The sequence below is a fragment of the Heliangelus exortis genome, chromosome 9 (genome assembly GCF_036169615.1).
Source record: "Heliangelus exortis chromosome 9, bHelExo1.hap1, whole genome shotgun sequence".
NCBI lineage: Eukaryota > Metazoa > Chordata > Aves > Apodiformes > Trochilidae > Heliangelus > Heliangelus exortis.
In genome coordinates, this window is record NC_092430.1 from 14,968,303 (window position 1) to 14,988,052 (window position 19,750).

A 19,750-nucleotide genomic window follows, 5' to 3' on the forward strand; every position below is an offset into this window, starting at 1 on the left:
TGCAGAGCCTGTGAATCCTTACCAGGGACCAGGACTCCTTGTGCTTACTGTTGGCCAAATTTAGAAAGTATATCCCAAACCATTCACAATCAGAGCATAAAACAAGAGAAAACAGATGCATAGGCAGTTCCCTAAGAAAAGAGGTCGGTACCATAGGACAGGGAAGGCCCAGGTAGTGCAGAGAATCCTCTGCGAACAGTCTAATTCTGCTGAGTTTTTGTGCATGTGGTGCCAAAAGAGGGGTTTCAGGATCAAGTTAACACAGGCACTTCTTGGAAAGTGTTTTTATGTGAAAGCCAAGGAGAAGAAAATGCAGAAATGCTGACAGCAAAATTCAGTAAGTAGGCCAAGCAGGGGCTAGAGGTGGCAGGTCAGTAATGAATGAGGAAATGCCAGCAAGATGAGGCGAGACACAAAAGCAGAACCAGTGCCAAGAGGGCGGTGTGTGTCAAAACAAGGGGTAAGGGAGCAGTTGTCCACTGCCAATGCAGGAACAACACAATACTGCATTAACTGGGGACAGAAAAAGGGATACCAGAGTAATTGAGACATACGAGTCTCATCTGTGCATCTGGATGAGGTTGCTGCATTTCAGGGACAGCAAACTGAATGCATCTGCAAGAATTGTGCCATTTTCAGCCACAGGCTCTGACACCTGGCAAACAGGTTGGAACAGTACCCAGGGTTTCCTTAGGGCATAGCAGAAAGGAGCTGGGGGATTTAGGAAAAGTTATTAGCTCTCCCTGCACTGTTGAAATTGATCCAAAGACTAGCTCTAAACAGGTCAGAAATATCAATCTAAGCTATGTCTGCAATTAAGATTACTGAGAGGCAAAGCATAGGAGCTGTGAATGGGAACAGCAACAGGCAGAGCTTGCTTTATTAGAATACAATCTTTTGAAGAACATCCTGGCAGTGATCAGATAGGTGGTGGGAGCACTACTGAGAGTGTATTATGGAAGTCAAGCAAACATTTCAAGAGAAGCAGGTTCAGCTATTTCAAAGTTGGGCTGTGTGGGCTGGAGCAACTAGTTCTAGGTTTGGGCAAGGATCAGGGGGCAAGTGACCTACAGAACTTGCAGGCAAAGGACAGGAGGAGAGTCTAGGATGTGAGCAGCAGAACTCAAAATAGTAAGTGTAGGCAAGCACTTTCACTGGCAAAACAGAGAGAAGGGGCATAGCTGGAGCAGTCAAGTCAGTGTCACCACAGAGCTTGCTTTCACAGAAAGAGAATATAAGCAAAGCAGAGAGAGTGGATATGTGGTTTTGGGTAGGGAAGGACACTGTGACAATAAGAAGGTTTAGAGGATAAATACCACCAAGAAACAGCTAATCTGTCACCGGGAAGGAAAGAGAATATGCAGCAAGAGGAAAAAGAAGCTTCTTTATTTCTGGCAACTGCTCCATAGAAGCAGATCTGCAATTGGATACTGCATGTTATTTATATCCCCTTCCTAAACACACATAAACCCCAAGTCTGTGTCAGAATATGACATTTCCTTCCCTTTCCAAGACCATGACATTCACGAACACTTCTGCATATCCACAAACTGACCCACTTCTAGATATGCTCTGGAAAACAGATTTTTCAATTTCAGTATTTGTAGGGCTGGAGTTATCAATAGGCCAAATCTAAGTTTTTGGGTGGAGTCAATAACTCTTAAAGATCTATTCTTTCCTATATGATTGTATTTGTTTCTTTCTAGTTTCTTTTGTTTTTTCTTTCTTTTCATTTTTTTCTTCCTTTTCAGGGGAGACCTGTTCAGAGGTACATGAGCTTACATGACAGCAAATCCAGTTCTTGAATCTGTCATATACAAAGGCACCTTGGCAAATTTAGAACCACTAGGGAACCACTATCCTCAGGAAAAAAAAAAAAAAAAAAAAAAAAAAAAAAAAGCTGAAAATGCAAATCCTGGGGAGCATACTGTCTGTGGGCCTGAGACACTGGATCCCATATGACCCTAGTCTCAGAGGACATGAACCCAGGTAGAAAATAATTTAGAAAGGTCAGATATATCAAGGCCTTCCACATCTCAAATTTCCTCGGCACCTGTGAATAGAGCTGAGGCGCCAAGTTCAGCACCAGCAACTGACTTGCTAAATGCTTAAAATTCATCTTATTGCAGACAAACAAGAGACAGGAACAGCTAATCGTCTTCCAGAGCCAAGACAACAAGGTCACTGCCTCTCCATTAACAGCAAAAACCACTGGAAGTAACGTAAAAGCAGAAGCATTTTCTTGTTCCTGATGACACAAATAAATCTTTGAGAACCACCAAACAACAACAGAGGATTAGATTTTGGGGCTTATCTCTCAGTAGTAATTAAGTACTGTGACTTGATTAGTTATCAACATAAGCTAGTGTTTCAGCTTGAGTGGACATAAGAAAATAGGTTAAAGAACTTTGCCAGCTCTTCTTACACTTTAGTATGAGTTCAAATGCCCATCAGCCCCCAGAAATAAAGGCAAAGCAACATAAGCATCACCATCCCTGAATGTCACACCTGTGTGTCCCCCATTTCTGGGCAGCCAGGAGTGCTAAGAGTGTCAGGGAAACTGCATCAGTTCGGGAAAGGGGGAGAAAGAAGATCAGAAAGCTTCCATTCCCATTGGCTGTAGCAAGTAATTGTTGCCAGGTGAGGAGAAAAAAAAAAATAAAAGGCTTTAAGGGAACTGTTCACATTAGTGTAACAGAAACATAGAAACACTATGAGCAAAGTGAAGAAAGAGCATATTTTCACAATGTTTCTAACAGTAACTTTAGCAACCTTGCTACTATGCTTAGCAGGGCGCAGACTGCTCAGCTAGATGTGAGAGATGCTTTTAAAGAAGCACGAAAATAAAGTTTGATGCTTCCCTGAAATTTAGAAAAGTTATTTCTCTACTCTCATTTCACAAAGTCTATCTCAGAGAATCCATGTTTTGAAAGACAGAAGAAAGCCTCTTTACTCCTTCATCACCTTGCAATGTCAAGCTGTCCTAGATGATACAATAAGCAGCAACAGTGAGGATCATTTTGTTGCCAGCACACATTGATTGTGCACAAGCTAAGAGACAGTGGGAACTTAAGAGAAGTAAGGAAGAAAAGGATCAAATTACAAAAGGATGCCTGCCACTTTTTCACCATTCTTGCAGAAGAACTCATGCTTCAAGGAGCAGAGCTGTTGCTGACACAGCATTTTGCATCAGCAATTCTGCCTGTAACTTGGCTCACAAAGTTAGCAAATCCCCTTTTACAGTCCTACAAGAAGAAAATTGTTTGCTGTTCCCATCAAGCAACAAAAGGAACCATCTCTACCATACAAAATCAATTTTTACATTGTCATTTACATGCTCACATCTCTAATTGGTAATTAAGACAAAGCTATTGAAAGCAAGCACAAACTTGAGAGATACAGGTTTCTTCTGCTCTGGTGCCCGAGTATGCTGGGAACATCGAGAACAGTGGCTGATTTGTCACGCCCCAGCTTCAAATCTTTGATGAGAAGCTACTTTGAAGCCAGTTCTGTATCTCGCACATCTGCAATCCAGAGCTCTTGTTGCTGTCTCTGCTTATGAGCCACCCAGGGTTTGTGATCTACCACCAGCTGTATCTGGTGGGTGGCATCACACAACACAGCACATGCTGGCAGACACATTATGCTTTGCAGACCCTACATCTGGGGGGAGCCCCATCAGGAAGCAAGCTGCTTTCCCTCATCAACAGGATCTGACTGAGCCCTCTCACACAACCCATTTGGTACATTTCACACATTGCAAGAGACTAAGTAGGGAGGCAGGATAAGAGCCAGTGTCAACTCTGGACTGGAAAGCTCAATTTGTTTTTCCCTGCACTGCCACACTTCATTTCTGCACCAGCTCCACAGCCATGGCACACAGAAAACCAAATCACAGGCCACAGAGTTAGATCTGGTTCATGGGGCCTGATACAATCTGCAAAGCAAACTGGATCATTCCTTAAACACCTTCCCACAGCTGCTAGAGAAGTCAGTGCCTGCAAGGGAAGGTCTGTCCCCCAACACACATTTACATCAACTGACCCCAGGGCAGCAGCTTCTTTTCAGGCACAATGCAAACATGCCAGTATCTGCAGATCCCACTAGAAACAGAATTCACTGTGGCATGGTATATTTCTGCAGTGTGGTTTCTTCTTTCTTAGCCTTCAGTGAGGGACAAGAGCAACACAAGTGGCCAAGTTACCCCACTTTGCCAACAGCAGCAGAACAGGAAGGCTCTCTCCTATGGTCAGACAACAGAACCAAAGCCAGGACATCTGCTTCCACCTTGTTCTCATTACTGTGTGCCTGAGCCTAGTACCAATACTTTTACAGCAATGGACAGCCAAAGCAAAAAGGAAAACAAAGCAAAAGGCTGACCAACCTGTACTCCACATACTGCCAATCAACTGATTTCAGTGCTTTAACCAAACTGGACTAGCATTTCAAAAGCCCCATCCCAAACTCACAAATCTTTTTGGTGCTTCTGGATTTGAGCACGTGCTTTCAGATCCTCCTCTTCTTGGAGTTGCTTGGCCACCCGTAAGTCATGTTGCACCAGACGATTACGCTGAACATTTGTTGCCAAGTGATGCTCAACTGGAAATAAACAGACAGTCAGCCTGCAGAACTTCACAGTGTAAACAAGACCAAGCAAGTGGGAGGGAGATTCCAGGCCAACAAGGAAGACAGCTCTTGGCAGGGAAGCATCACGTAAGATTTCTAAAGGTGTGGAAGTCCTGAACTGAAACTACACGAGCAGCTTGAGACTGCCTTGTCTCAGCTCCCAAGGGGCTGTATCTGTGTCTGTTACAAATACAAGACATATCTTAATAACATCCAGATTTATAAAAAAATGCTTTTTAGGCTTTGAATTTCATTTTTATGGCCACGGGAAATTATTCTATATTAATAAAGAGGGTCTGGAAGGGACCACCATAGGCCAATGAGGATGAACTGAACTTAAAACGCTTCTGATGGACACTTCTCTAATTTGCTCTCAAGAACCTCCAGAGGAGGAAACTGCCTGTGCTCTCAATACAATAATTTCCAGAATCTTGGCACCTTTATATTTAGCAACTGAATACTATTGAGCCCTTTACCATACATGGACACTCCCTGGGAGAAAAGATGACTACAGGAGCTGCAGCTGAGAGGCAGCTTTAACTCAGGGGTCTCAGGTTCCAGCACCAAGGGCACAACTTCAGCACAAGCTGCACGCTTGACAGAGTAGCTGGAACAGTATTAGCCCCTAGTTCTGGTGGATACCAGTGGTCTTGGCATCCAGCAAAGCAGTAGAGAGGCCACCACATCTGAAACTGCAATGCAAGCATAACCTAAGTAACAGATAAGTATGTTAAAATAAATTTTTAAAAAAATTTTAAAATACCCAGTCACTTTGAAGTTCCTGGGTGTACTTTTTTCCTCCTTTTAAAACCCCACAGTGCACAGCTGCCCTATGTCAAAATGTCTTAAAAAGCAGCCTCCTTTCAAAAGGCAGGCGCTAATCATTCTGAAATAAGTAAACAAACAGACTTCTAGTTGCACCTAAGGTCAGCCTATAAAACTTGAAGCTTCCAAAATTGCCAGTCATTTCTAAAAACCTTGTGCATCAACAAAAACCTCCAGTGTACTCTTACGTGCAGTTCTGTCAGAAATGGCATAAAAAACCTCAACTCTAAAGAAGTACACCAAATTAAAACATGAAATGTGGCTATCTCTTGGGTACAATGTGAGCTAGAGCAGAACACAACGGTGTTAGAAGACAGTAATAACACTCCATATTTCATTAAAAAGAAAAAAAAAAAAAAAGCAAAAAAAAAAAAGCAAGAAGGATTTTTCATAGCAAAGCCAAACAAAGCAAGGTATCTGCTGGGACAAACTTGCTTCAAAGATTATTGCTACTTACTCTCTTGCTCCTGTAAGTTATGGGCCAAGGTATGATCCTCCAGAACAGCAAAGTCTCGACACACTGTACAGGGAAACAAGAAACAATGCCAAGAGAATTATCAAAAAAAAAGTGACAAGGGAGCATACACACACAGATACTTCTGACATCTTCTACTAGTCAAGGTCTGGACTTGCGGTTTTTTTCCCCCTCCTGCACTTCAGGCTATTTTTACACACACTTGCTTCTTTGTCCCTGTTTGTAAAACAAACCTTCTACGCTCTCCACCTTTGCTTCTTTAGTTGAAGACCAGAACTTCCCACATCACTACTGGGTCAGACACAAAACTCTGTATTTCACACAGATTTATAGTGACACCCACACTGAATGTGTTCAACTAAAACCAAGGGCAAGTGCTTATGCTTAGTATAACTTTCTTTGCCAGGTTAAAGAATCCGAGAATAGTATTTGTTCTGCACAAAGGCACACACCATCATCTATGCAGGGCTGAGCAGACTGAGCTCCATGGCTCTCACTCTAAGGCATTTCTACCAGCTCAGGAATCATTTTACAGTTGTCTCCTGTAAGCTTCATAAAATTTTTGAAGTGCAGATGCTGGATCAGTACCTACATGGGATCAATCACAGTGTTACCAGCAGGGTTTGGACACATATTCTTAAAAACAAGTTGAAAATGATGCAGAGACAAGTTAAATGGGAAAAGAACAAGTTCCCTTTTGCCCATCTTGAGAGGAGCAGATTTTTGCTAATGCCTATCACTTTCACACTTGAACTTTTGAAGGAACACTCTACCCACACTGTAGAAAAACACCAGGGTTTATTTTTAACTTGGTATGACAGGCAGAAGGGCATCAAAACACAAGTCACATACATACTGGGATTGAGACATGCACACACAGCATCAGGATCAGTCTTTCAGTGGTTGGTACACATCAGCTTCTCAGTGAACCAAGGACAAAGTGACTTGTGCCCTCAAATTGCAGACAGGGGTCCCGCTCTGCACCTCTGCCGTGCACAGGGTTCCCATCTGCTTCAAGGGGAGTTTAAGGCAGGGGCAGAGAAAAATTAACACTGGAGGGGTCTGTGACTTGTTTTTCCCCACAATGTGACAAGCTAAGCAGCTTAACAGGACCCAGAAGGGGAATATTTCCCATTTGAAATGTAGGGCACAAAGCAGAGAATTACAAGGTGTTTTTTGAAACTGCAGATATAGGGAAAAGACACTAGCAAGCTCTGGGGAAGAGCAAGGTTTCTCTTTAGCAAAGCAACAGACTAGAAGAGAAAGTGGAAACAGCACCAGAATGTACCAAAACTATAAGAAGAGTTTCTCACAAAACCACTTACATTCAGAGTCAGAGAAAATAAAAAATTTCCATCACTGCAAAGGGTGGAAAATACTGCAAGGAAACTATAGAGCAGCTGCATCTTCCCAAGTCACCATTCCACAAGCCTTCCCTCTTCTCCCATTGATGCACATACTTCACCAGAGAAACATCAAGATTTTCCTCTGCACGCAGATATCTTCAGAAAATATCTAGAAGACTTTCTAGTCATCTATACTAGAGTTCAGATAATTGCTTTATCCTTTATCATATTCAGCAGACCTTTTGCTTGAGTCTATCTGCGTTGGAGGGTGTTTTACAGCTGACAAAATTTCCTAAAGCAGGTCTCCAGGGAAGGAGATTGACAAGCAACAGGGTGGACATGAGGACAAAGATTAAGGTTATACATCCCTTAGTGACTCATTTCAGGCCTGTACAATTCTGGACAGTGCAATTAAGGTTTTGTTTCTGTTTTTTGGTTTGGTTTGGTTTACTTTTGCAATTTATTTTTAAAAAGGGAAGCGGATACAGAACACAAAATAGCACTGAAGCATTTTTAGTGACAGTTTGTATATAAATAAAGAAACAGTGCCTTCAGCCTCAGATATGGAAAAGCCACAGCTGAGCTGCAGGCAGCAGTGCTATTCACAGGTGACATACCCGGGATGCTCAGGGGTCATGAAGACAGGTTTTTATTGACTAGGGCAAGGGGATTATTTCTGTGGCCCCTAATAGTTCTAAGAGCATGATTGCAGAACAACCAACTTCTGCTTACAAGCATCATCTGCCCTGCTGGAAGGCCACATACATCTCAGATGTTTGAGCCCTACTCAGAGTTCAGAGCTAAGCAAAGACACCTCAATACAGAGCCACATACACTCTGCCCAGATCTAGGGCAGAGCTTTTACATACTCAAAAAGCAGCACTTGCTCCTGACAATTAGTAACAGACACTAAATCAAAATGAAAGAAAGAAAGAAAGAAAGAAAGAAACAAACAAACAAACAAACAAACAAACCCACGCAGCACAGAGAAGGGGAGGGAAGTGTTATTTTTAACTGCAATAGGTCTCTGAGCAAGTCCAGTGCACAGCTGCCTCAACAGCTGTACTAGCAAGGACGGCGGGCGGTGCAGGAGCAAGGATTTAACAACAACAATTCAGAGCTGTGTTTTCTTTGCATGAAGATTGCTGCTGTAAGAAACACTTAAGAAACCACATCCCAGCCTTCCCAGCTGCTTTCTGTGCAGGCTCTGATCCCCACAGTGTTTGAGCTCTGCCTTGCTGGTCATGGTTGCTGCTGGTGCTGGCAGACCTTTGCTCCATCCTCCCTCGAGGCACACATGTTTTTTTTCACCCCATTCTACCCGTGCCCACACACACTTCTCTGTTTAGGAAGAAACATATTGACAGAAACATGCTTGGTGTACAGGCAAGAAAGTGGGAGGGCTGTGATAGAACACTGCTGTTCTTCTCTTGACAGTCTTGCAAAAAGTCTTATCTCCTCAGGTGAATTTCCTTCCTACAATGTAGCAACAATTGTTGAACCCTTTTTTTATTGATGGGGCACAAAAACTTCTTAAAGAAAGGATGGAGTCCTTCAGTGAAAAGGCCAAGTGCATACACTGTTGTATTGTATAGGTGGGACTACCTCTTCTCGTTTGTCCTCCAAAGATCTACTGGAACTACTTTATGAGTCTCCAAAATTCAACTGAGACAAAACAAGTGAGGACAACACCCTGGGATGAGCCACCAGGTTAAAGGGCTCAACACAAGAATACAGGGGGCTGAGACTTAAAATTGTGTTGATTATCCCATCAAGATCCAGTACAGAGAGGGGAAAACTGGACAGCTCTTCATAATGTGCACATGGGAAGCTCACAAGTGTCTGTGCTCACAAAGGACATCTTGCTGGGGGGCTTGGCAGGGCAGTAGCAAGCCTTGGGGTTGCTCACATATCTGGACTGATTCATGCACTGCTGCAGAAGCCACTTGGCTGTGTATACTCTCCCTTAAGCTGCTCTTACAAACCCACAGTCTGACAACACATGGCCCTTGTTCTATACTGCTGAAGTTGCTGGCAGGATGGACAGCACGAGAAGACCTTTCATCACTTTCAGAAACTTGGCTGGACTGGCTGCCTCTAACTCATCCAAGCACATTATTCCCAAGTACCACAATGTCTAAAGGAAAATGAAAACATCCCATTACAAACACAACAAAGTGCTGTCAGGCAGCCAGGTGGAAAGGTATGGGGACACACCTGCAACTCCCTGGCATGTCTGGGGGCTATGGAAAGTGCAGAGAACTCCCCCAACACTACACTCAGTTCCCATAGCACTAAGTCAATCATGACCACAGCTGTAAGTGAGGAAAACTAACCCTCCAGCCCTGAAGACATGTATCTAACAATGAGCAGAAAAAAATGGAGATGTGGACAAGCCAGGCATGGTCTGAACTGAAGCTTCATTGGTTAGTCCTCATCCCGTGCCCATTCTCTGCATGGCACCAGCACACTCATTACTAGGTATTACATCCACTGTAATAGGATGGCTCTGATGACAGAGACTCAGAATTCCTCCTCTCCAAGTGGCTTCATAGATAAAAGGAAGGAAATTTGTTTCTTTATTTCCTAACTGTATGTCTAAAAAAATGAAAGTTAAGATTAATGTTAGGTTGACTGTGACAAATTAACTTGATTTCCCACCTCCAGATCCTGGCCCTAAGCCATCAGACTGTCAAACGAGCAGCAAGGCTGCAATCACAGCAGCTACAATTGGCCAGATCACTGAAGCATGGAATATTAACAACAGGTTAACCATAGACTGAAGAAGCCAATCTGCCTTGGCAAAGCAAGGAGCAGGTCTGCGATATGCACTTCTGGCACAGCTGTCAATGAAAGACATTCCAGCCCAGGAATCCCAGCCACTGCCAGCAGAGGTGGACAAAGGCAGAAGCATGGCTGGAAGCAGTGGTGGATTGCAAAATCCATGCAGTGCCACGAAACAGGAAGCTTGCTTGCTTGAGGCATCCTGAAGAGCTTCTCTGCAAGCTCCATGCACAGGTCTTCTCCACTTGTAAGAGTTTACCCCCAAAATATATCTTTTTAAGCATTAGTAGTGCTCTCGCAAGCATGGCTGCAAGCCCTGCCTTTATAGCTGAGATAGGAATGTCTCTAGGTACAACAATTTGGCCAAACTCCACAATACCCTTTTCCATTTTACGTTTTGCCACTTGCCTCACTAGATTTCTCCAGCATTACCTCAGCTCTGTAGCTCAGCATTTCACCAAACTGCTTCAAAGCAAGTGAGGTAATCACACCTGAGGAGCAAAGGCAGCCTTAGATGTTGCTACTGATACTTAGGTGTGTGACAAAGAGGTAAGAACCGTCCAGGAATGGGTGGTGTGAAAGGGCATGGTCTCTACAACGGGTCAAACCTGACTGGCTCCTTAGAGAAGGCTTACAGCAAAACACAGCTCCACTTCTGCCTCAAGTCTGCTCTGACATCCGCTGAAGGGCCCAAGGGCCCCCTTGGTTCACGTGGTCCATGTGACATGCTCTGGGATATTAGCCAGTTTAATGACCCAGGGACCACACACACATGCTCCAAGCATTTCCTTTTGGGTCTTACAAATCATCTCTTGCTCCCCCACCCCCTCCACTCACAACGTTTTCCCATCAGCATTGTGTGCTGGATAATTCACAAAATAAACATGAAGGTGTGAGTCATGCTTATTTTAGAGCATCTGCAGTTTTTGCATCTGAACTGAAGGACAGGAGAGAAAGGAAAGACTACAGAGACACAGAAAAAAACAGTTTCATCAGCTAAAAATCACTTTTGAGGGCCTGCAGAACTGACAAATTAAGTGGCAAGCAGCGAGTGCAGCCTGTTAGAAGCCAGCAGTCTCAGAAAGATGCTGAATTATGAAGATCCCAGCAGATTACAAAACAAACTGGGGCCTCATAGAGACTCTTACCAGGAGGGACTGGCCAGACCACTCCAAGTCAGAAAGCCCTCCAAAATCTGCAGATCATTTCCTTGAAACAAAGCCAACAAGCAGCCACCCAAGGGGAGGTGAGAGGCTCCCCAGAAGGCAGATTCCATGGGAAACATCAAACTGGGATATTTCCTTCCCACTACCAGCAAAGCTGCTCTGAGATACATGCTCTGACCTCAGCATTTCTCATTCCTGTCCTGCCTCTTCTATCACCATCAGGTTCCTGAACTCCTGATACCACATGTGGGCAGACAGAGGCTGGGCAGGAGGCTGGCTGGGACATGTAACTGCAGTTACACAGACAGCATTCCTAGGACATCGCTCACCAAGGACATGACAAAACTCATGAAGGGAGAAGATGGTGGCTCCCAGGTGGAAGGAAGGGCTGGGCAGTCTGGGGAAGGGAAAGATTTCTGCTTCTCAGTCACAGCACCAGAGCATCTCATGGATCCATGAGCTACATGGCAGCACAAGGAGATTGCATCCTCACAGGGAACCTAACTGAGAAGTCTTGCTTGGGCTAATTCTTGACAGAGTAAATGTGCAAAGTAAAAAAACAATATTGCCACAGAAGCATATGTTGCTTATTTTATTGACAGTCTTGGCTGGGAACAAGCTTGGATGTGGGAAGGAGGTTATTGTCTCTGCACTAAGCTAACGTCTTGAGGTCAAGGCCATGAGAGGTCTGTGCTCTGTCTGCACCATTCTCCAACCATAAGCTCTCAGCTGCCCAACAGTGCTTTAAGAAGGATGACTATATATATTTTGGAAACACATTCACAGAATACAAGTCTATTTTTTAATCTGCCTTGAAACAGAAATCAACAGCATTCACAAAATTCCTTCTCTGAGGCCACTGGTTAGACCTCAAGTCACTTCTGTAGACTTGCCAGCAAACTGCACTGCAGAATAGTCCTCAAGCTGAGTGAGCATCTGCTCAAGATCCTAAAGCAGGTGATTTGCTTGCACAGTACAAACAGGAAGTGGGAGATACCCAAGATTAGGAAAAAAAAAAAAAAAAAGAAAAAAGAAAAAAAGAAAGAAAGGAAAAAAAAAACACAACCCAAAATGCCAAAAAACCCACACACCACAAAGGAGATCAAAAGGTCATCCTAGAACATACCTCAGACACAAAACTTAGGTCAAGAATTTTAAAGAACATGTCTTTGACTTCCAGAAGAAAATTTAGAGTTGAAGCACTTCAAGCTTGGACATACAGATATACTTGAAAATGTCATTGAACTTTATGGGGTACTGGGCCCCATGCTCTGAAAATTCAGCCTTTTCAGCCAGGTCCAGCAGGTTCCCCAGGTATGAAGTATTTCAAGTCACAAGAACTTTCCAGAACCCCTCAGCCATAACATTGCTGCTACAGCTGATGTCTCCGATTCCTGAAAAGTCTGTGCATTGGGCTGAATATATACGGTATTCTGTCTCTTTAAAGCAAAGAGCAGATACATAATCCACCATATGTTAATGCCTGCAAGCTATTACCTACCAGGCCCAGAACACCATTATCTCTGTAGCTGTCTCTGAGCACCTTTCAGCCTGTATAGGATTGCCTGGACCCAAAACGTCATCAGTGAGGTCACCCAATGTATTGTGGACCTACCAGTAGCATTCAGATGGGCAAGTATAAAAACCTCAGGGTCAGGGGTGGCTTGGTTAGTTTGACACAACAGCCAAGTAGCAAACCCCAGGCAACCCAACACACGCTTCGCTGACAATATTTGAGGGTTAACTGAGTCTGTGTTTGCAGGAAGTTAATCTTAATCATCAATGAGAACATAAGTTGCTTCTGTAGACATTCTCTCCAGTGTCTGACACAGCTTCAGTTGACTCAGCTTAACACCACATGTTCAAAAGAAACAATCAACGATAAAGACAATTTCCTAGTAGACAACTTTTACCACCGCCTCCCAAATATGGATCACAGCAAAACAAACAACACTGCCTCCAAGAGCAGTGTTTTACCCTCAACTTTGCCCCAGGACAAACCACCAGGCACAACGGTGGACAGCAGGAAAGGAGTTACCTTCACCAGCACAGGGAAAAATCTCTGGCTCACAGATGTCCCCATGAGTACACTGTAGCTGTAATACATGCCTTCAGCAGTTGCCCTTGGACCATAGGACCCTGTCCTTTCCTGAAGGATATTTTGTTTCTTCTACTGACAGGCTCTCATGGCAGTTAGTTTTAGTTTTAGGCCCAACACCATTCATTTAAACTGGTGTAAGGGGGGAGGAAAGAATAACAGCCTCCTTTCATGCACAACTTGGAACAGCCACCCACTCAGAAAACTGCTCAGGCATGGAGCCTGCATATCAAGAGACTTGCACTACATACACCCACTTCCCCCAGACCTATCTCAACAGTGATCACATTATTTTGATTTGATTTGTTTATTTCAGCTTTTCTTTTAGCATTTTAGGCAATTTTATACTACACAAAACCCTTGGAAAGACCCACTGAATTTCCCAGATAGGCAAAACTTCTGTTCCTTGCTAAATGCAAGCCTAAAGCCCTTGCTCAGTTCAGTAGTTTCTCTGCAGGTCCACTTCGTGACTCTGCTGCCTTCCAGCAATGGTGGCACCCTGGATCTTAGATACTTCGCTGGTATTTCTAAGCCCTCAGTTTCAGGCTGTGGTGAATAAGCTCACACAGCTTCTCCCAGGATGCAGGCAGGCAGCTGGGAGCAGAAATAACTCAAAGTGTCAGCTCTCCCAGGCTTCTCCTCCAGCTTAATCCTAAAAGGTAATGTAGCAAAATACAAGGGGGACAAGATGCAGAAAGGGAACTCTCAGTGTCCAACTGGTCCAACTCCATGCACTGATTCAGTTCAGTGGCTAACTTCTGAAAGCCTGACACCCACATAGAAGGCAGCAAGTACTAAAAAGAGGTTACAGTTCCTCTCCAACCCTCATGGTGTGGTTTTAATACCAAAGGGACCTACAGTCAGCTGGAAGAAGGAGAGAACAAGCAAAAGAAACACTCCATCAGAGATGCCACTTTCTTTTCAGCCTTTGGGTGACTAGAGCCAAGCCTGAGACTGCTCTGAGGCTTGTAGCTAAACCAGAGCTAAAGCTGGAAGGACAGATTGAAGTATCAGTCCATATGCAAACAAGCCAAGTCTTATTCATCCAGATCAGACACCAAGACAAGCAAATCTCAGAAGGATGGACCTCAGGGCAGCCTCCCAGGCTTCCTGAAAACCTGGATACATGCTGCATTCAAAGCTGGAGGTGCCTGAACTGATCCTGCAATGGGCTTGGGTTCTTGTTCTGATTCGTACCAGCTTCCTTTTTTCCTAGAAAGGTGGCTGCTGGGCTGTGAGGACTCCTGTCTGCCACCCGTTCAGCTGTTGCCAGCACTGCAAATCTGTTCTGTGAGATCAGCCTTTCTCTACCCAACCAATCGAGTATGCTCTGCTTCATTTCAAAACCCCTTTTCTTTGCCCTGCTAGCTCCTCACGGCTACTCTCTCTCCTCTCCCTACCTTACCTCCCATGCTTAATTTTCCAGATTTACCAGAACTCTAAGTACCAAAGCTGGCCCCAGATCAGTCAAACCTTCACATCCACCTACAAGAGAGTCAGAAATCAGTAAAGATGCAGCACTAAAAATGAAAGTCCCTCTTCCTGTCACAGCCTTGTACGGGCATGCTGCCCTTAGAGCAACTACAGATTTAAAACAGTGGTGTAAGAGGGTAAGAATAAACCCTTGGTCTCCAGGGCCAGGTGGGTAGGGAGGCAGAATTCCCCAAATCAGCCTGGAGCAAACCACTTTGTGGCATCTGTGCCCTCAGCTCCGTGCACTGCAATGAACAAGGAAGGAGCAGTCTGGCAGCCTTTTCACTGGCTCCTCTCCAAGAGCACAAAACAAGCTCCAAGTCTGCCACAAGTATGATTTTCATTTGGGGGGCTAAATCACCTTTAGGTGATACTGTATTCTTACAGCTTAGAAGAAAAAAAAACAAAAACAAAACAAAACAAACAAAAAAACCCCAACTAAGTTCATGTGGCCAGAGCTGATGCTCCGGGCAATGCCAACAGGTAACTGAAGAGAGCAATGGGAGCTGGAGGCCAACCTGCCTTTTCCACCCCATTGTGTGAGGGATGCAGGCAGGGCTGTGCAGCCCCAGCCAAGAAGCCAGGGTCTCCAGCACTGCAAACACATCCAGGACAGCCCAGCCTCTTTCCAAACCCAACTTCCTTCGGAAACCTGGCACTGGCTTCAGGAGATCAGGGCCCAGAGAACTGCCATGCTCTCTGCGTGCCTCACCAACAGATGCTTTGCAGTTCAAAGCTGTTCTGCCCTGCAATAATACAGAGGGGAAGAAGCTTCCCATTCACACCAGGGAAGGCTGCTCCCAGCCAGGCCAGCACTTCCCAAGCCCACCTGCCAGGACAGTAGTCACAGTCCCTCTGCAAGGGACACTTCCTGCAGGGGCATGCTCCAGCGTCTCCTCCTGTCTGGTTGTAAAGGGACAAAGCTACCTGTGTCGTGTCTTTTGGAGATGTTTCTGCAGAAATAAACAACAGCAACAATAAAACAATCAAAAAACAAGCAAACAAACAAAAAAATCCACACACAAAAAACCCCAAACAAATAAAAAAAAAAAACAACAAAAAACTCACAAACAACCAAAACAACAAACCCACTTCTCACTGTCAGGAAATATTTCTGCTTGCATAAACTTTCTTCCTCTGTTTTCTTCCACTCATTCTCAGTCAGCCTTGTCAGTGTTCTTAAGGTATGCCTGCCTTTCAGTACCTTCAAATATTGGCTCATTTGTGCCTTCTTCCCCCTTTGTCATCATTATTGAACATCACATAACATTTCCCTGTAAACCAATTCCTCAAACCACCAAGTAGAAGGGCTGGGAAAATAACAACCCATACCCATTTGCACACAAGAACTCAAAGTTTTACTGCACAGAGTTTTTTAATGCCTCCTTTGAAAAGAGAAATGAAGAGTGACTCATTTGCAAACCCATTTCAACTTTCTGTCCTGAACAGCACCCACCACAGGCAGGGCTGTCAAAAGTGCACAGACCAAATTGCTACCAACCCAGGCCTGAGTCAAACAGATCTCACTCTTCTCATTCGGCTGACAGAGGACCACAGCAGTGGCCCTGTGGGTTGGTGTACAATTAAAATAGTCATCAGGAGCTTCTGGATCCTGACAGATAATCCTTGGGCAGGGGCATAAAAGCTGTGACAGGCTTCTGAGCAGGCTTTCCTCCACATCATTCTCCATAGGAAAGGTTAACACTTCTGGAAAGCTTAATTCACAAGGTGCTTGAGGTTTACTGGGTAGATTTTATGAGCACCCAGATTTAACTGGTCTCCTTTGCTCAATGTAAGGTTTGTGACAGTCCTACCTTACATCTCTCATACATACAGTGTGATGCTGCACTCTCCTGCTCTCTTTCCAGTCCTGCTAAAAGTGTCTCCCAGCTGCCATACATTGCCAAGGCCATATAGCACTCACTCAACGAGCTGTGTGGTATCTTTGCATATACTGAGAAAGGAAAGAGTGGGAAGGCTCCAATTTCTATTTTTAAAAAGGAAGTATAAACAACGTGTCAAGGGACTTCCACAAGGTCTCACCATGTGTCCCATGGAGAAGCCAGAACTGTAACATGAATATGGAACATCAACCAACACAGAGCAGCCTCCAGGGAGACAGCATCCCTGCTTTGCCAGTGGAAATTCCCAGCCGATGCCCTTTGCTTCCTGCAATGCAAGCCACTACCAACAGCTCACCAAATATCTTCATCACCTTTTTGAAGAAAGGCAAAAGGAAAAGCCAGCAGCAAGTTCCACACTAAAAACTGGACTTCAGCTTCTTGAGTTTTATGGAAGTTTTACCAACAGATCAGCCTCCTTCCTCAGTCCCTCAAGCCTTCAAAGCAGCACTATGCAAAGGACCAGCAGCAGGAGAGTGGGAAGCCAGATGGGGACAATGGGAAAGGGACAAAGGAAAAGGAAGGGAATAATGTTGCTTCATCCTATAAATCACCACATTCATGTGAAATGGATATCTCTGAGAAAGAAGAATTTTCATGCAGCCCCAAGGCCCCTCCCATTGCTTCTCCAAGTGGAGGTTTTCCTTGTCTCTCCTGCTCCTTGCAGCAGCCATCTCCAACTCAGGCCTGGCATGAGTGCACCCCCTGACGCTGGTCGCAGCCACAGGAAGTTAAATATTGAATAAAGCCCATGGTCCCAGCAAACACAATGCTTTCTGCAACACAGCTGGGATCATGACTGAAAGAGCAGCAATGGTTGATGGCCAGTGTCCCAGTATCACAAAAAGAGGACTGTCCCCCCCACCCCCTGCATCTCCAGGAGTCGTGGCAGAACAGACTGCGACCCCTGTTCTCTCAGCCTAAAAACTTGCCAGTAACTAAGGAAACATCTCTGCAGAAACCATCAGCACAAGTCTGGATGCTCTCTCTGCCAAAGACTGCTTTTTGAGCAATCTTTTTGCCTCAGTACACCTCCAACGCAGCTCACAGAGGACAAGAGCTAAGGATTTAGGGGATGGGAGGACGTAGACTTGCTTGCTTAGTTATATTTTGAACCCAAGAGCATGAAATATGCTAATCTTGCCTATCTCTGCAGATCCAGAACAAGTGAAACTTTAAACATGTGTTAAAGTGAAACGAGTACCACAGCTTCAGCTACTGAATTCATGCATGCTGGAAAAACAGACCTCCTATTACTCAGGAGAGCTGGACATGAACCAGTGACCTAGAAAGAAAAGCCTGTGTCTATATCCCATCACTCTCCACCTCCTCACTGCCCCCAAGCCATTCAGCTTGCCTGAATTTTTTGGAGCTCTTCTCTGAGGAAGTCACAAAGCAGAAAACCATGACACCACACATCATGCTGTAAGGAAAAATTTCAGCTGCAGCCAAAGGGCACAGTGCAGGTGGCTTCACAGTGACCTGACTGACCCTCGGCTGCTCTCAGAATTGTTGCCCTGATTATACTAATCCAGTTAAAGGCCAACCCTTCCTTCACATGAGTACAGATGACAGCTCATCCCTCAACACCAGCCCCCTGAAAAATTCCAAAGCAGAATCTCTCTTCACCAGACACTGTGCCATTCATCAACACTTTCTGAACCCTTTGAAAGACATAAAAGTTCCTCTCTTCCACCATCATGTTGCTGAGCACACACAGGCATTAAAATAAGTCCTAAAATAAGCAGATAACTGAGACACTGCACCTCAGAGCTGACCCCTTTTCCTCTGTCCCTGTGAGGGTTAGCAGACAGGAGGTTTTTTTAGTGTAGGAGTCTCAGCAGAGGCCATATTAAGCTACAGATGTCAGAGCAAAGTTGCTGTGAATAAAACAACTCATGCAATACTTATAGTAAACTTCTGTAGCCAAAGAGAGCCAGCCAGGGTGCCTGCCCCAGAGAAAGTATTGCCAAGATGGAAAATATAAATTCAAGCCCTTACTGTTTCCCTAAGGCCACAGTCAGAGGTGCATCTTGTCCTACCACACCTGGGAAACCAGCTGCTCTGGCAGCAGACGATAACCAGCAGCACTTGAATGCACAGATCAGGAGCACCAGAAAGTCAAATCAGGTGCTTCATGAGGAACAGAAACCATAGCACCAGCATTGTTGTTGTGCCTCTCCAAGGAGAGAAGAGAAACCTGGGATTTACCTCCTGCTGCTAACAACTGGTGGCTCTTGGAGCCTGTCCCACTGAATGAGGGACTAAACCTCAGTCTTAGCAGACAGGTATCCCCAAAGTCATTGCCCCAAACTTCGGCAAATGCAGCAATAGTAGACAGGATCATAGGTGCATCCTTCAGAAGGGAGCAAGGTCTGCACAGCTCCAAAACACCCACCCCAAGAATGCCCCAGTGCAGCTCTGTGTCCTGCAGGCAGGCCGGGATGCCTCCCAGGTCCAAGTGGCAACACATGGTGCTCTGAGATGACATGGGAGCTGCACCCAAGGACTCATTTAAAATAGGCAGCCAAGGAGATGGTGTAGTCATTAGCCCTTCCCAATTTTAGCTACTAGCAATGAATGCATCAGATGACGAGATGAGAGACAGAGATCAAGAAGAGCCCAAGACAATTTATTTTATCTGCCTTATAGATAAATAATTAAAATGATATTTCCAGGATGCTGTTGTTCCCAAAAGGCTCACAAATGAGACCTCTGGTGAAAAAAAGCTACAAACATAGCACTGAACAATCCCCTGGGGTCAAAAGAGCACACAGCAAAAGCTGCTTTCTGAGAAGAGAAAATGTCACAGATGCTTGAGAGGCAAACAAATACAGGCAGAGAAACTCAGCCCACAGATTGCAACTAACACCAAGCCCTTCAGCAAATAACTTAAAAGAGCTTTACTGACCACAGTGGTCACAACATACACTTTACTGCCCATGGAAAAACGGCTCTGTAAGACCAGGCTGCAGCACCAAGCTCGAGTTTAAACTATGAAGAGAGTGGTTGAGGGGTGTACCTTACACCAGTAAATCCCTGCCCACAAAATAAAC

General features: G+C 44.7%; 1 protein-coding gene across 5 annotated transcripts in view; it reads right to left on the reverse strand.

Moving 5' to 3' along the window:
* CCDC50 (coiled-coil domain containing 50) overlaps positions 1-19,750 on the reverse strand; it is a 42,141-nt gene that overhangs the window by 19,571 nt on the left and 2,820 nt on the right. For all 5 annotated transcript variants that reach the window (XR_011727486.1, XM_071752293.1, XM_071752295.1 and 2 more), the window contains exons 2-3: positions 5,909-5,971; positions 4,470-4,599 (exon numbers count right to left, since the gene is read on the reverse strand). Coding sequence is in view for 4 of the 5 variants with exons in the window: in XM_071752293.1 (XP_071608394.1) it covers positions 4,470-4,599; positions 5,909-5,971 (193 nt within the window). In the remaining variant the exon portion in view is untranslated. The remainder of the gene's footprint in view (positions 1-4,469; positions 4,600-5,908; positions 5,972-19,750) is intronic.